Source organism: Anolis carolinensis, chromosome 2, assembly GCF_035594765.1.
Source record: "Anolis carolinensis isolate JA03-04 chromosome 2, rAnoCar3.1.pri, whole genome shotgun sequence".
Lineage (NCBI taxonomy): Eukaryota > Metazoa > Chordata > Lepidosauria > Squamata > Dactyloidae > Anolis > Anolis carolinensis.
In genome coordinates this window covers 192,215,138-192,231,391 of record NC_085842.1, presented here as the reverse complement: position 1 = coordinate 192,231,391, position 16,254 = coordinate 192,215,138, and the positions used below count along the sequence as shown (strand labels likewise).

Genomic DNA, 16,254 nt, shown 5'->3' with positions numbered 1-16,254 from the left:
CCAGGTAGCTAGCAGGGATAATTGCCACTCTGGTTTTTTAATTAACTTCAGACAAAATGTATCCTTACAGTGTTTATCTTAGAGCACTGGTGAAAAATTCCAGATTCTCAAATTTGGAAGGCTCTGAAATGCAAGCCAGTTTTAGATTTGTCAGGTACAGTGAACAGGTGGAGAAGAGGGTTAACATTCACACACAAACAGTTCACTGGAAGAGGCTGCACCATACCTTCATGCGAACAGCTCTTTCTCCACTCTGCTCAAATATAGATCCCCTTTGGACTCTTCCAGTGTCCCAGATAGGTCCTTATTGAAGTGCACTTGTTCTTTGGTTCTTAATCTTTGGCTCTCTGTATTTCAGAATTTGGCTCCCACAGCCAGCATGGACAATAGTCAGGTATTCTGGAAGCTGTAATTCAAAACATCCAGAAGACTTAAGTATTAAGAACCACTGCTTTAGTCCAAGGGGTCTTGTGTTAACTCAAAAGTCCAATTTCTCCTCCCATTCATAAACACAATTCCATAAAGAAAGGAGCTAGAGATTCTTCTTAAGCCTACTGAAAGACTAGGAAGATTTATGTAGCCACCCAAAACTGATTTAAGCCCTCCTGATTGCTTAGCCTGTTTTTATTTATTTATAGGACTTGGATGATGCTGCGCCTTAAGAAGGCCATTCACATCTCACCCCCGTCTACAGAAACAAATAGGGTCTGAATGGTTTTGAGGGAGTCCCCATTTCCCTTGGAATGACCCAAATGATTGCAAGGCCCAGAGCCTTGGCATTAACTGGGTCCCTTCCTTTTAATCTCAGAAGCAAAGAGAGTGCTTTATAATCTAGGGGGAACCAACTCTGCCCCCGAGATTGCTTATCATGTCTCTTTGGTAGCTTCTTCCAGCTAGTTCTGGGTTTGCCTCTCTTTGATTACATTTCTGCTATTCACTAAACCCACTAACTGTACCTCACTTACTTTGTTTTCCCCATGTTTTGGAGCAGCCAAGCTGCACAGCTGGGTTTTTCATCCCTGCCATTTCAGGCATGCTGTGGATGTTGCTAGATATCCCTCCTCCTGAGTGGCTTCTGTGGGGAAAGCAGTCTTCTTTAATAAATGTATTGAATCAATGGATTTTGAAAGCAGCTTTGGAAGGGGAAGGGGATGGATTGCATCTGGGGCAGAGAAGGGGGGTGGATGGGTTCTGCTGTGTCTCTTCCTCACCCCTTTGGCTGTTGCAAGCATCTGATCTTACCTGGGACATTGTCAGCAGCCATGCCCAAGGGCAGGGGCTGGGGAGGCTGTAAATGCCTGGCTTTATTCATTTTTCTGCCCACTTTCCTGTCTTTCCTAACACAGCTAACACCTTTCCCCTTCTCCCCCCCCCCCCCTGCCTCCAGGTAGGCAAGCCTTAGGGCTGTATGCACGTGATTCTAGCAAGAGAACCCTACTGCAGAGGAGGAGATTCTCTATTGCCTGCAAATAGAGACAATAGAAGAAAACCCTTTCGCATGTGTGTGTATCTATGTGAGAAGCTCTGTTCTAAATGCCAGTCTTTTTGGTGTTTGGCACCCCAGGGCTTTCCAGGTATCCCTGTCTTATCGAGAGCATGTTTCTGACCATCTATGGGAGCAGCTGTGCTTTTTGTTCTGTCTGGGTATGGCAGGGTTGGGGTCAGGCCAGGAAGGGTTCATTGCACCTGTGGTGATTTGTCTGAAGCACATCTGATGCTAAAATAACAACAAATATGTATTTGTGGTCTACCTCATTCCTCTTGGAAAACAGACAGTCCTTTGGCAGCTCCTTCTATGGAAATCCCATCAAAATGAATAGTCTCTCTTGTGCACACTCACCTCCCATTCCTTTTAGTGAGGCTCTGTGGCAAAAGTTCTGAATCACCTTTTCTGTTTCTACTCTGTCCACATTTCCCTGTTTCACAGTCGGGGTAAATTGGCCTCTCTTTGAAACTGGCCTCCTTATTCTTCTCTTCTGGCTATAATGGCTCATAGATGGCCCTATCTAGAACAGCAACAACAATATGCCAGTTGGGTATGTTGTGCTTTGTTTCATTTGCACAGAGCACAGGACTCTGTTTCTCCATGAGCTGACACCGCCCCCCCCCCCCCCCCCCCCCCCGGTAAGTGAGGCCATAGCCTTTCAGGAAAACAGTTGGACAGGATGTGGTGAAGAGAGAAAAGGCCTCTTGTGAGAGGTTTCCGCTCTGCTGTGTCACTAAGCTCTGTCACCAAAAGGGCTGAAAACATATGGCTTCATGATGTATGTCAGGGATGGGCAATAGTATGGGAGCCATTGCTCATGGGTTATCCCCACTGTCCAAGTATCTCTATTTTCTTCCACAGGCTCTTAAAAATGTTGACAGGAAGTTCCTATCACCATTTTCAGAGGGATTGCAGAGGAAGGTGGAGATATTACAAAGTAATATGGGGCTCTGGAGTGCCTGTGCATGTAGGTTGGGATATTTTAGAATGTTTGCATGTATTTGGTGAGTTTTCTATGTGGTTTCAGGGCAGCAATAGCCTGAAAATCATACAATTTTTTTTTAAAAAATACTAAAAACAAATGGGTTTTGTGTTGTAAATTTCAGGGGCCAACAAAGCATGTGGCCCACAGACCACAATTTGTCCACCCTTGGTGTATGAACCACAGCAACCTCTTTAGACTAGCGAAATCACTAAGGTGTTTGGAAGTCAGGCGGATCCTACTGAAAAAGACTGCAGTTGCTGAAAGGACGGGGGCTAAGCTGAGTTATTCTAGGAGGCCACTTCAGAGTGGGGATTCAGAGTTAAGTGAGAAGGCTACACTGCTGCCTGGACTGACTTTGCTGCCTCAGAGACATCCAAAGATAGATATACACCCAGGACTTCCTCTACTGAAGAAAGCCTTCCCACCATTCTCCTCTGTCCCACGTTCACTGTGTATTTCTGAAGCTTCTGTCATGATGTCATTTCCTGTCCTATGCTCCTTTTCCTTACTCTTTCCCTCCCCCCTTTCCCCCTCCCCCTGTTGATCCCTGCAACTCCCTTTGATTGAATCTCCATCTTCATCCGGCAGGCAGCGTGTGGCGCTACGTCCGGGCCAGTGCATCTTACACCCCCTATTTGCCTCCTATCTGCGACCCCAAGGACAGTCACTTGCTTGTGGATGGCTGCTATGTTAACAATGTCCCAGGTCAGCATCACGTTCGCCTCACTATCTTGGCTGGTGGACATTGGGGACGTACATGGCTCAGCGGGATGGAGACCGGCATCTGTTGGCCTGGGATGCAGCTTCATCCCTCCCTCTGAACCACTGTCATCCTTTTTCTGCTAGGACTGGGCATGGCAGGCTTGGGGATGCAAGCCTGGCTCCTGCCCATAGGCCACACTTTGCTCAGGCTGGTAATTCTGCATGGCAGGTGAAGATCTTTCATATAGAGTACATGCAAAGCTTCATTTTGGCTAATCATGTGGGATTTGGAAGCTGAGGAAGGGGTTGGGACTCTTAACAAGGGGCCTAGGAGGCAAACTAAGCATGGTTGCTGGGCTGCTCTATACAAGTCTTGTGCAGAATTTCCCCGCCTGAGCAGGTGACAGGTGGGCTGGAGCTGTGCTTTATCTCTTGCCATTCCTTTCTGAAGGGCTCATTGCTGCTCTGGGTTTCTCTGCTCTTCTGATTGCATTTGTTCCCACATGGTTAGGCTCGCTGTGGCGGTACGTGCGAGCTAGCATGACCCTTTCCGGGTACCTACCGCCACTCTGCGACCCCAAGGACGGCAATTTACTGATGGATGGCGGCTACATCAACAACCTCCCAGGTAAGTATTGGTCTGTCTTGAAGACAGCAGGGTGGCCACCTGCAGCTGGAGGAGAAGGAAGAGGAGGCCAGTAGGACCACTTCTACCCTCCCAGTGGTCCATTGCTTTCACTCTAAACTTATAATCCTCGGCTGTAAACACCTCTTTGCCAATGGGAGGGACTTGAGAATCCAGTTAAATCTCTCTTTCTTAGTGAAATCAGCAGCAATGACTCAAAAATATGGTTCATTTGATGTAGCTACCAATTTTATTCAGTGTCTTAGGCCTGATGTGGTTAGATTTGGAATTCTCTCTCTTGGCAGGGATTCTGTTTTTTGCTGCCATTAGAGAAAGGGGATTGGTGGTAAGAGGTGGCTAGGAAAGCCACAATCAAGCCCTATGTGATGTAGCCATCAAAAGAAGAAGGCAAGGAGTCTGAAGGAATATCTTGTTACTTTCAACAGTCGTTCTTGCCTGGGCTTTCTCTTTCTCTGTCTTCCACTTGTCGTAGTGCAAGTGCAGCGAGAGCAGACGTAGTACAGTTCCTGGGATTCCTATGGTAGGAATTCTACGTTGAATGCTCCTATAGAAGGAGAAAAGATCCAACTGCACTTTTGCATATTACGAGGAGTATATCTCACACTCTTTCAGATGAATTCTTTTTGAAATGATTCAAAAAATGTTAAGGCAATAACAGTACAAACAACAAAGGCATATAGGTATCATATAATGTGGCAGCCACTAGCAGAAGAAAAAAACCTTATGATCAGGTAAAATAATATAAAACCATACAATCAGAAGACCCAAACAGCCTGAGCTAATTAAAAATACCTGAACAAAATACTTTTAAATGTGTTTTAAATTTAATTTAAAAGTTTTATTTTAATTGTACATAGTTTTTAAGGCATCGAATAGTTGTCTTATGTGTCCCCATTAGGGGTTGAGAAAGGCAGGGTATAAATATGTTTAATAAATAAATAAAATACCTCAAACCCATCACAGTCAACACCACTGGAAATCTGTGAGCAACATTAGCCAAGAAGGGCCTATCCCAAATTTCCATTAATCCTGACATTCAAGTTGATGGAAACTAAAATAGGACCACTTAGACAGATTTGACGACCTGGAGAGACTTATTTGGAAGCAATTTCTGGTTCTAGCCTAAAGTGCCACTGAGTCCTACTTCTTCTCACGAGTGCCAGAGAGCCATGGCTGCATAGCTGCCATTGCTGCTTGTCTGGGAAGAGTGGCAGTAGGGTAAGAACAAACAATGGAAGACTTTCCAAGTATTATTATTATTATCATCATTTATAGCACCAGCAATATAAATAACACATTAATTGAGTGGCTTACATCTATTAACTTCACAGTTCTCTGCCCCCAAGCTTATCCATGACTTACCTCCTCCAAGGCCTGTCCAGGAGCATGGGGAAGTGAGGCTTCCTATCATAAAGATCTATGGAATTAAAAAAGAAATACAAATAGACATTGGGGGGGGGGCAGAAAAAATGCTTTATTGCAATGCACCATGTACATTTTATGATACTATATAAATAATAACAATAAATGAAAATTGGTTTGGAGTCAAAGTATATTTGTAATACAGCCTTCTTAGTTCAATGCTTGTATTGCACAAAGAGTTCACTGTGTTCATTTGCTTTGGTATAAAATGAAAAACAATGAGGAAGTATGGCAGTGGTTTAAAGACTTTTTAGTCAAGATTTATTTTAGCAGGAGCTTTTGTGGATTTCAGTTCTTAAAGAATCTGAAGAAGCTAACTGAAATCCACAAAATCTCATACTAAAATCATATTGTCTTGAAAGTGCCAATAGAGGTCTTCACCGTACCTGCCCTCCAATTTATTCATTCATTTCCTCTTGGGCTATAGCTCATCAAATTCTGAGGGATGCTGGAAGATTCCAGAAAAATGTATGTTTCCAACTTCTGTTTTTGAAAAGAGACATGGGCATCATTTGACTGAAACCTGAGCTGAGTCTAAGAACACTCCTGTCTTGCCTTCTATTATCCTGCAAACTGGTGGTTTCATATAAGAAAGATGCAAGACACAATATAAATCATGTAAGCTGTGCACAAGGTTTGAATTGGGGAAAGTGCTGCTAACTTACCAATTCCACAGCTAGAGTTCAAATCACCCTCAGTGTGGCCACTTTTTGTAAAAGAAAAGGATCCTGGAATTTCTAGCCCTGCTTGATCACTAAATTTGTCCCTGACTATTGACCACATTCTAATTCTGAAGTTTTCTGTCAAAAGTAAAGTTGGTTCAAGGTGCAGGTATGTAAAATGACAAAATTATCCAGGTTTATGTTTAGAACTACCCTGTATGGGCCACAGAACAAACCATCTAAGTTGCAGTGGGCCTCTATGGAAAACTGTCTGTATTGACCCTCAGGAGACTTTGAAGGGCTGCACCCTACCCACCTATGAAAAAAAAAACAGCACCAAATGACTAGCTACCTGCATCATTGTAGGCTCAGGAGAAGCATTTTTAAACAAGAAGTGAGTGGAAGCCACTTCCAGTTTCTAAAAGAGGCCGAGTGGGCAAGCACAAAATATGGGGGGGGGGGGGGGGAATGCTCCTATAATTCCTAGAGCAGTGGTTCTCAACCTGTGGGTCCCCAGATGTTTAGGCCTTCAATTCCCAGAAATCCTAACAGCTGGTAAACAAGCTGAGATTTCTGGGAGTTGTAGGCCAAAACACCTGGGGACCCACAGGTTGAGAACCACTTTCCTAGAGGGAGGTATTGGGGGAATACATTGGCCCTTGGGGTATGTTGCCCATAGCCGACCATTTGCCCATTTGTGCTTCCAGAGACTATGAGGGAGCCTTCTTAAGAGCTACTGCATGTTGCCCATCTGTTTTTATGTTCACTCTGTAAATGACTTGTTCTTTTCTTCATATTTAACCTAAGTTGGATTTTCTTACATATGAGTGCATGGTTTTTTCCCTCTCTTTAGTGGAGCTAATGAGTATGTGTCCTTTCTCATCTTCCTTTTTTATGACAGTAAAGGCTGTCAACATTTCTGAGCCTTTTAAAAACCGTGCTTCCTCTGAACAAAACCAATTTGGCTCCTCCAGGCTTTCTCACGTGACTTGCTTTCTTGGTTTTCTTTTATCTGTATAAACTTCCTCTGGGACCTTTCTTCCATCCTTCCTGAGTTGCAGTATCCAAACGCCAGCCTTCCGGATGAAGTGTCCTTGGTGCTGAGCAGAGAGAGGAACAGTTAACTTCCACAGTTGCCTTGGTTTTGTCCAATGTTTTTGTTATTGAAGTTTTGTTCTTTTGCGCCGCACTAGCTTAAATGTTTATCCCACATTTGTCTAGTTTTCAGTTGCAATTACAACTTATTGTATGACTCTGGGCCATGGAAAGCTAGATTCTGTGATCTCGAATGCTCCTGTTAATTGTACAGAAGGTAGAAAGAGCACAAAATTCTTACAAAGATGCCACAAGATACTGGCTGCTACATGGTTTTGTGGTTATCTTCCCATCTCTGTAGAACTTGAAACATTCTTTTAAAAATCTCAGCTCTTCGTGGTTTTATAAGCACAGCACACACACCGCTGAGTTGAAAGAAGTAGAGCAGAGGGAATCAATCTACTTCTCTTAAGCACTGGTGATAACCAGCTCTCTGATTCAATTGTGACGTCCACTGTGTCCCACAGCCCTTTCTCCAGAAATGCAAATTGCCCCTGGCCTTTTCCCTAAATCTCTTTCTTGTCTTTCTCCAAATCTAGCTGATATTGCTCGCAACATGGGGGCCAAAACCGTCATTGCCATTGATGTGGGTAGCCAGGATGAGACTGATCTATGCAACTATGGGGACAGTCTCTCAGGCTGGTGGTTGCTCTGGAAACGTCTCAATCCCTGGGCTGAAAAGGTTAAGGTAAGTGCCTCCTTTTCAGCCGTTCTCCTCCTGCTCTATACACTGATGAAACTTCCTGCCAGGCTGCCTAGCATTCTTGTTACTGACACATTCTGTTGAATCAGCCTCACTAAATTGTGTCCAGGGTATTTTGCTGCTAATAATAGTCTGTAATTCAGTTGTTGCTCCAAGTGATAATAGAGGAAAATCAAGGAATGCCTTCACTAAGCAGGAAGCATGTACTTACTCTTATTTTCTTTCCACCTGATGTACACATAGACCATAGCTTTTATAGAAGTCCCTGGTGGTGGTGCAGTGTGTTAAAGCGCTGAGCTGCTGAACTTGCAGACGGAAAGGTCCCAGGTTCAAATCCCGGGAGCGGAATGAGCGCCCGCTGTTAGCCCCAGCTCCTGCCAACCTAACAGTTCGAAAACATGCAAATGTGAGTAGATCAAAAGGTACCGCTCCGGCGGGAAGGTAACGGCGTTCCATGCAGTCATGCCGGCCACATGACCTTGGAGGTGTCTACGGACAACGCCGGCTCTTCGGCTTAGAAATGGAGATGAGCACCAACCCCCAGAGTCGGTCACGACTGGACTTAACGTCAGGGGAAAACCTTTACCTAAATTTACCTTTATAGAAGACTTAGCTTTTCTGGGTGATTGGAACACATTTTCTATTAGTCCTGGCATTTACTAGGCAAACTGGAGCATTTGTTGGAATTAGGAAGGAAGCAAGAGGGAAACTGAAGCATCTGCACAAACCCTCTTCTCTCTGTGGCCGCCAAACAGCTTTGCCTTCCCTTTCAAGGTGCCTGATATGGCGGAGATCCAGTCCCGGCTGGCCTATGTCTCATGTGTGCGGCAGCTGGAGGTGGTGAAGACCAGTTCGTACTGTGAGTACATTCGGCCACCCATCGATCGCTTCAAAACCATGGACTTTGGCAAGTTTGACGAAATCTATGTAAGTCTTGAGGATCCAGCTTGGATCAATTCATAGCTGAGATGTCATGAAACTGGGAGGGCTGCAGTGAACAGAGAAGCTACCTTTTCCCTAAGACTAGGGAAGGTTAGCTTTACATCTGCTAAATTGGACAGCAATCTGTCAGCCTCCTTTTCAAAACCTCCGTCTTCATGCATCTTCCAAGAATGACTTGCTTTCATTATTGGGGAATTACTCACTACATTTAATGTAAATCTGGTGCTTGTGGCTGGCAAGGTTGGGTGTTTTCCAAGACTTGGCCCTATAATGCACATGAACATGAGGGCTCTGATGACATGTTATTGTGCTTAACTTTGGTGGGTGGGAGAAAGAGACCAAGCCTTCTTTCAATCTGGAAACAGTGCTTGTAATCCTCTATGAATCTATTCTCCATAATCAATAATGTTTATCTACCAACTGTGTAGGGTATAAAATAAGTACAGTGATACCTTGAGGTAAGAGTTTAATTATTTCCATGGTTGAGCTCTTAACTCAAATCACTCTTACCTCAGGGCAAAATATCCCATTGAAATGCTATTAATCCGTTCCGCCCCTCTGAACCCCCCATTTTTAGCATATTTTTAAATATGAAAATGTATTTTATAAATAACAAATAATGTATAAATGCACATTCACACGGAACAAAAAAAAAAGAAATCAACTTTAAAATGATAGAAGCACAAAGTGAAGAGACAGAGGCATCATTTTCTTCATATTGTACTCATTCCAGTCTCCCTCTCTCTCTTGTTCTCTCCCTCTCTCTCTCTCTTCATGAAGCCAAACATTCCAGGAATAAAAACCACACAAAATCAACTAACCCAAAGTTCCTCAAAGCGGACAAGACCAAAGTAGGCATCAATCTCCTAAAGCAGACAAGAGCACAAGGCATAGGCTGCTCCCTTGAAGCCCTGTACACTTTCGCTAGCGCTCCCTCTGGTTTTAGCTCTTAACTCAAAATGTTGCTCGTATGTCAAAGTGAAACGTGGGCCAAGCGATGGGTCTTAACTCAAAATGCTATTAAGTTGGGATGCTCTTAAGTCAAGGTTCCACTGTACTCTGTTTTCTGAGCCCTTTCAACTGTTGTTGCTTCATAGGCTTCAGCGTTTAATCCTGAAACTGAAAATAGTGTAAGTCCTACACAATCCAGTCAATTCAGGGTCAATATGCCCTGCCTCCAGCATGGCCAGGCCCCTCACATTATCTTTGACTGTCCTAGCCCCAGAAGTCAACACATGAAGTTTCCTGACCACAGACAAAGGCCATCTTTTAGCATCTCAAATAAAAGCTCCTGACATTTTGCATCTCTGAAATTTCTTGACTGTGTTGCTCAAGAGTATACACTCCAGTTTGCTTGGAATTATGTTTGCTGAAATTCTGGTGACAACTCCAGTCTCCAGCACAGGGCTGCTGCTACTTCAAAACATTAGAAGAGTTTGCCTCTTCAAATTTACCTGTAACCCCCCAGAATACACTCAGGTGATTTGTCTTTGCCTGTCTCCCATAGGATGTAGGGTACCAGCATGGAAGAGTGGTATTTGGCGGTTGGTGCCGTGGAGACATTATTGAAAAAATGGTTAAGGACCGGCATTCGGCAGACTTCTATGAGAGCAAACGCATGGATGTAAGCATGAAGATTGGGAACGAGAGGAAGTGGCCCTGCCATGGCAATGGGAGGAGTCCTGTTGTTAGTTTTTTCCCAGTAATTTTTTTTGGGGGGGTGTTGGGAAAGCTAAATCCAGGGCTCTTAGTTCCCCTATAATAGTCAAGATTCACGGAGTGCAGATTTGCTGACTCCCTACTAAACTTCTATATTGTGCCATAAGCAGAGACTGTGTGAAATGAAGACTACACAGTGGTGGTTAGTAGCTCACACCCAAATCTTCTCTTCCAAATAAGCTCATTTTAGAGTATGTATTTTGCCACAGGGAAAAGGCCACATGTTATATTTTTCATATCAGAAAGTACAGAAAGTCTGAAACTCTGGATAGCTGCTACCAACCAACATAGGCAGTTTTGGGTAAGATGGAGCAGCAGTTTGACACTCTTTTTCTGTATTATGTTGCTGTGGAGTCTGCTTTACAACACCAGTACTTGTAGAAAAGAAATTTCTGTTCAGTATTCTACATGTATGTACATAACATAGGATAGAATAGAGTAGAAAAGAAATCCAAAGAAGTAATTTACAAAAACAAATGAAATGATTTATTTCCGAACCTGGAGGTTGTAGGTATGGTCAACCAACCTGATATTGCTGGTCCTCATTGCTGGCATCCCTTCCCTCTGCTTTCATTCCCTAGGTGCTGATGTGTCCCAGTGCAGGTTTCACAGATCTGGCAGAAATTGTGTCTCGAATTGAGCCTGCCAAGAGCTACCTGTCAGACAGCTATGGAGATGGTGAGTAGCAGTGCTTCAGCCAGTAGCCTGTCCCTTCCTAATGGTTTCAAGATTCAAGAACCTCAGTTACAGGCCCATGAGGTCTCTTACGACTCAAGTGAACATTAGGAGGAACATCTTTACAGTAAGAGTGGTTGAGCAATAGAACCAATTGCCTAGAGAGGTAATGGGATTTCCTTCTCTGGACATTCTCAAAGGGAAGTTGGACAGCTCCCTATTGGGAATGCTTTACCTGGAGACATTATATTGAACTCAATGGCCCATGAGACCCTTTCCAAATCCAGTATTCTGAAAGTTTTCTAACAGGATTAATGTGAGGGGTAGACCTGAGGAAGTGGTTTGCTGTGAATACCCAGGAATGATGAAATTTTTGTTTACCTACAACCAGGAGAAGAGTCGGACTACCTAACTGAGTACGAGGAAGAAGGGATGGATGCCGTGCGGGAGGAAGAAGGGCAGGAACTGGTGTTTGCTCCAGCAGAGCACAATGGTGTCTTTGAAACAGTACGTTTTCCCAATGAGCTCAAGAGGTGTCTTCCTGGGAGTGGGATTAGTTTGTGCGTGAAGAACTCAAGTCTAGCCTAGAAGCCTTATCCCTTTTATTTGGCTTGCCAAGGTTTGTTATTACTAAAATGTAAAGGCTAAAATGTATAGTTGTTTCTCTCCTTGGTATTTCAGAACCTATCATATATGTCATTTAAACTGTTTCAGATAAAACCCATGCCACATTTTTTTAAAAAAACGAAGTCTATATCAGGCTGAAAACTCACCGTTATGGCCAGAATCATATGATAGTCCCAGCTGAAACAGTCAAGTCAATGACATCTGCTTAAATGTTGAGTGGCCTTTCAACTCCAGTTGGAAGTACCAGTACAATCCAGATCCCAGTGTGCAACTCATCTCTAAACTGCTGTGATATCACAAAAATATCCCCGAACAGTTTAACAGTTTAGAAGAGTGAATAGATCTGCCATGAGAATCTTAGCAGATCATTTCCTCCTAAGCAAAGAAGGAAGTCCCACTGGTGACATGCACAATCATAATATGGGGCAAGATTTCTCAGCCAGGGAGCCCTCAGGTTCTGCAAAAGATTGGTAGGGGTCTGGAAGAAACCACCCTTTTCAAAGTTGTAGATACATATTTTTATTTCTTCTTTGTAGTCTCTGTGAAATCACACATGGGTCTTGTGAGCAGGCATGGAACAGCTTGGAATTCTCTATAGCTTTAAGAAGCCTCTTGGTGGTACCATTTCAGGTGAAAATGGGATCTTCTGACTTCCCATTACCTTTTGCAAAGTCCTGAGGAACAGGACACATTGCATCCTCATCACCCATGGTGGCCCCAGCAACCTTGGTTTGCCTCTCAATTACAGGCTTCCAGGGGTACGTTCCACTGTTTCAGGTGCAAACAGGACCTTCTGACTTGCCAGGCCGGGCAAGTCTGTCATCTGGACATCCTGACCCCCAGCCTCATGGCGTGGAGGCTTCAGGCACTCAGAGCCTCTCACCATCCATATTGTTTATCATAGCTGTTCACAAGTTCTCCACAAAGCGATTTTCTGCCTACAACTGGAGACGTTCTCTTCCTTGTCACAGAAGGCCAGTGTTGACCCTCTCACAGCACCTACGCCCATACTCCTTGATTTTTTGCTCTCACTATCAAAACAAGGACTCTCCTTTTCCTCCTTGAAATGTTACCTGGTTGCCATCTCTTGGTAAAGGTGGAGAGCAGGGCATTGGTCCTATTTTTGGGACCCCTTTATTCGACTCTTCCTGAAGAGCTATAAGATCATTCACCTGCCAATGCATTCTCTAACCCCAGCATGGAGTTTGGAACTCATCTTGTCCCAACTATCGAAAGCCACTTTTGAGCCCTTGGCATTGGAAGAGCTCTCCCACCTTTCCTGGAAAATAGCATTCCTTATTGCTGTCACAGCAGCATGACGAACCAGTGAGCTCTGTGATCTCCATGCAGATCAGTTGTACCTTTGCTTCCATAAGGATAGGGTGATTCTCCGAACCAACATTGTCATTTTAACCAAGGTGGTTTCCCGGTTTTATATGTCGAAGGACATTGTTTTACCGGCCTTTTCCCAGAATTCTACTTTTCCTCTGGAGCGCTTCCTCCATAATTTGGATGTGCAGCGGGTTCTCGACTTTAACATCTACCACACATGTTCCTACAGGAAATCTCCTAGGCTTTTTCTGAAGTATTGATAGGATACCCTGGGTGATCCAGGCTCTTCATAGCACTTTTCCTCTTGGATCTCTTCAACTTACAGATAGACGCCTTCTGTCCCAAATTGGGGGTCATTCAGCAGCAGCCATTGCTACCTTTCAGAACTTCCTACATGGAGTGCCCCATAGGATGTTTTGCCTGGCAACAACATGGTCAACTCCACTCACCTTTGCATCCCACTACAAGCTAGATGATTTCTTCAGGAGGGATGCTGCCTTTGCAGGGCTGTGCTTTTTTCCTATGTGGCATGACTCCCCCCTCCAAGGTGGGAAGCTGGCTAGTCACCCATATGTGAGATTTCACAGAGACCACATATAAGAATGAGTTGCTTATCTGTAATTATATTTCTTCGAGTGGTCATCTGCGAAATTTACTCATCCCCGCCATCCTCCCCACTGTTTGCCATGCCTTGGTTTCTGTAAGCTCCTGTCATAGCAGCCAAGGAACTGAGGTATCCTCGCCACTAGGGGAGGGTGAGCAAGGCTACCACCGAGAGGTTTCTTAAAACTATAGAGAATTCTAAGCTGTGCTGAGCTTGCATACAAGACCCCTATGTGCATATTTCACAGATGACTACTTGAAGAAACATGGTTACAGGTAAGCTCCTCTAGAGCATTGCATCTTACACTCTAGGTCCCAACTGTTAGTTCAATGTCATGAAAAATTTGGCAACCATAAAAGGTTTCTGAATGCCACCCATTCACACAAAACTGTTAGCAACAGCGTGTAGTGTTTACAGCAGACTCAGCAGACAATGTTTCAGTTGATCTCCACAAAAAAGGAAAATCAATTTGTTTAGCAAGCCTTGCAAATGCTGATTTGTGACCAGCAAATGTTTGATTTTATATCTCTTTTATATACCTCCTTTTTCCTGGCGTGGTAAATTTACCAGAAGCGACTCAAGTTGCTCCTGAACGGAAATAAAAAAAACTGGTGTGGAAAGCAGTTATGAGTAGAAGAAAATTAAGAAGCCCTGTTAAAAGGATAAGGCCTAAGCATACTTCTCTTCTGTGTTATGCACATTTTTCCCATAAATCTGATCTCTTTTGCCAGGGATAGTGCATTAGGACTTCTGCCGGGGGGGGGGGGGGGGGGGGGAGAGAGAGAGAGAGACTCCAGTGAATCCCAGATTTGTCAGCAAATGGATTTTCGATATAGAATGGTGCTCGGACTTTGATATACGGACTTGAACCACACAGCTACATTTCTGGTGGCAGCAGTACTCTATTAGATACAGTTATCGGATTCCCGGCAATATTGTTTCTCTTTCTTCTTTTAGGATGAGGAGAAGAGCCTGCGACATCGTCGTGGGACCCCAGGGCCATCGCCTGCCCCTGTCACTACTCCCACACCTTGAGAAGTTGCTGCTGAGCTTCTGTGACCAAATGTCGTATCTACCTTCTGAGGGGCTACATGAGAAGAGTCAAAAGGCGCCCCCCCCCCCCCCCCAAATCACATGGTTTAACCTTTTGCTGACTGGCAGGCAGAGTTGTCAACCTCCAGGACTCCCGATGCACACTTCCTGTAATGTCAGATGGCAACCTGGTCCGGCTGTACACTTCCTAGCATGAAGCAGAGTGCTGCAAAAATGAACATGGTCCAGAATCTTGGGCAAAGATAGACAAGGCCCAAGTGCTGCTATATAGGGATGGGGCTGGCCACTTTGCAGTTTGAACTCTTTCAGGTCTGAAACTGTTAACAACTGGCTTGTTTGCTAAGGCAGAAGTGAGAGGTGGCTCTTGGACCTTGTTAGCCACTTTTCTCCAACTTCCTGCTACTTGACCTGTTTGAAGTGTGTCTTGATAGATGGGTGAGAAAACAGCACTTTACATAGACTATACTCCATTTTATAAAGGAAGAGGAGGCAGATTGTCGATCAGCTGGTTGGTTTGGAGTCCTGTTATCTCCTGTTCTCCTTCTAAACCCAGCTGGCCGGATGAAAACCCTCCTGTGTGAGCTCTTCCACAACAGGCATAATATGGTGCAGAAGAATTTTTTTGTTTGTTGGCTAATTTATTCCTGCTTTAAACTGAGCCCCAGCACCTTCCTAGGCCAGAGGGTTTAAGCTGTGGGCCACACTGACTGTTCTCTATTTTCTATTTTAAAAAGAGAAACAAATGAAAAAAAAAACCATGTTGTTGTCGTCTTGTGTCATATAGGACATAGAGTTGCTGCTGCTTTGGTGTAAACATCTGGAAGGCACTATCTTGCCTATCCTTGAGGGGTTGGTAGGTCAATCTCATCAATATTTTTCGTCTTTCTTGAGGCACAAGCTGATAAATCTTTACGTGCCTAAGATGTCGATTGGTGCCCTGCAACTTGTCATATCATTGGAGGAGGTGCTATTTAATCATGCCGGTCTGTCAAAAACATTACAAGCTTTCATCTTGTGATGGTGCAGTGAGTTAAACCCTTGTGCTGGCAGGAAGTGACTTGAAGCTTGGGTTGCTGACTTGAAGGTTGCCAGTTCGGATCTGGGGAGAGTGTGGATGAGCTCCCTCTCAGTTCCAGCTCCCCATGCGGGGACATGAGAGAATCCTCCCACAAGGTTGGTAAAACATCAAACATCCAGGCATCCCCTGGGCAATGTCCATGGAGATGGCCAATTCTCTCACACCAGAAGTGACCTGCAGTTTCTCAAGTCACTACTGACACAGAAAAAAACATCTGCAGAAAAAAACTAGGATTCCGCTACTCCACCAAAATCATTCAGTGTATGGCATTCAGAGGAGAGGTTCACTTCGTTGTTAGACAATGCTTTAGTTTCCATAAACTGGATGAAGGGAGTAGAAACCTTGAATACAGTACTGCTGTTCTCCAAAATTAAAACAAACAGGGCCACATTTGTGGTTGATGACTTGTAATCCCTGTCTCATACCAGGTACAATGCCAGCCTGTGGCCTATGAAAGCCTAGCCCATGAACAGGAGTAATTCATTGGGTACAGTTTGGTTGTCCAGCAGCACCTGACCAAGAA

The 16,254-nt window shown here is 44.3% G+C and overlaps 1 protein-coding gene across 5 annotated transcripts in view; it reads left to right on the top strand.

Moving 5' to 3' along the window:
- pnpla6 (patatin like phospholipase domain containing 6) overlaps positions 1–14,721 on the top strand; it is a 67,707-nt gene extending 52,986 nt beyond the window's left edge. For 2 of the 5 annotated variants that reach the window (XM_008103790.2, XM_008103792.3), the window contains 8 exons: positions 3,060–3,176; positions 3,685–3,801; positions 7,538–7,686; positions 8,476–8,628; positions 10,151–10,267; positions 10,944–11,040; positions 11,429–11,544; positions 14,558–14,721. In XM_008103790.2, coding sequence (XP_008101997.2) covers positions 3,060–3,176; positions 3,685–3,801; positions 7,538–7,686; positions 8,476–8,628; positions 10,151–10,267; positions 10,944–11,040; positions 11,429–11,544; positions 14,558–14,635 — 944 coding nt within the window. In that variant the 3' untranslated portion in view covers positions 14,636–14,721. The remainder of the gene's footprint in view (positions 1–3,059; positions 3,177–3,684; positions 3,802–7,537; positions 7,687–8,475; positions 8,629–10,150; positions 10,268–10,943; positions 11,041–11,428; positions 11,545–14,557) is intronic. The other 3 variants (XM_008103795.2, XM_008103794.2, XM_008103796.2) reach the window with 3 other exon arrangements.
- Positions 14,722–16,254: the final 1,533 nt, after the last annotated feature.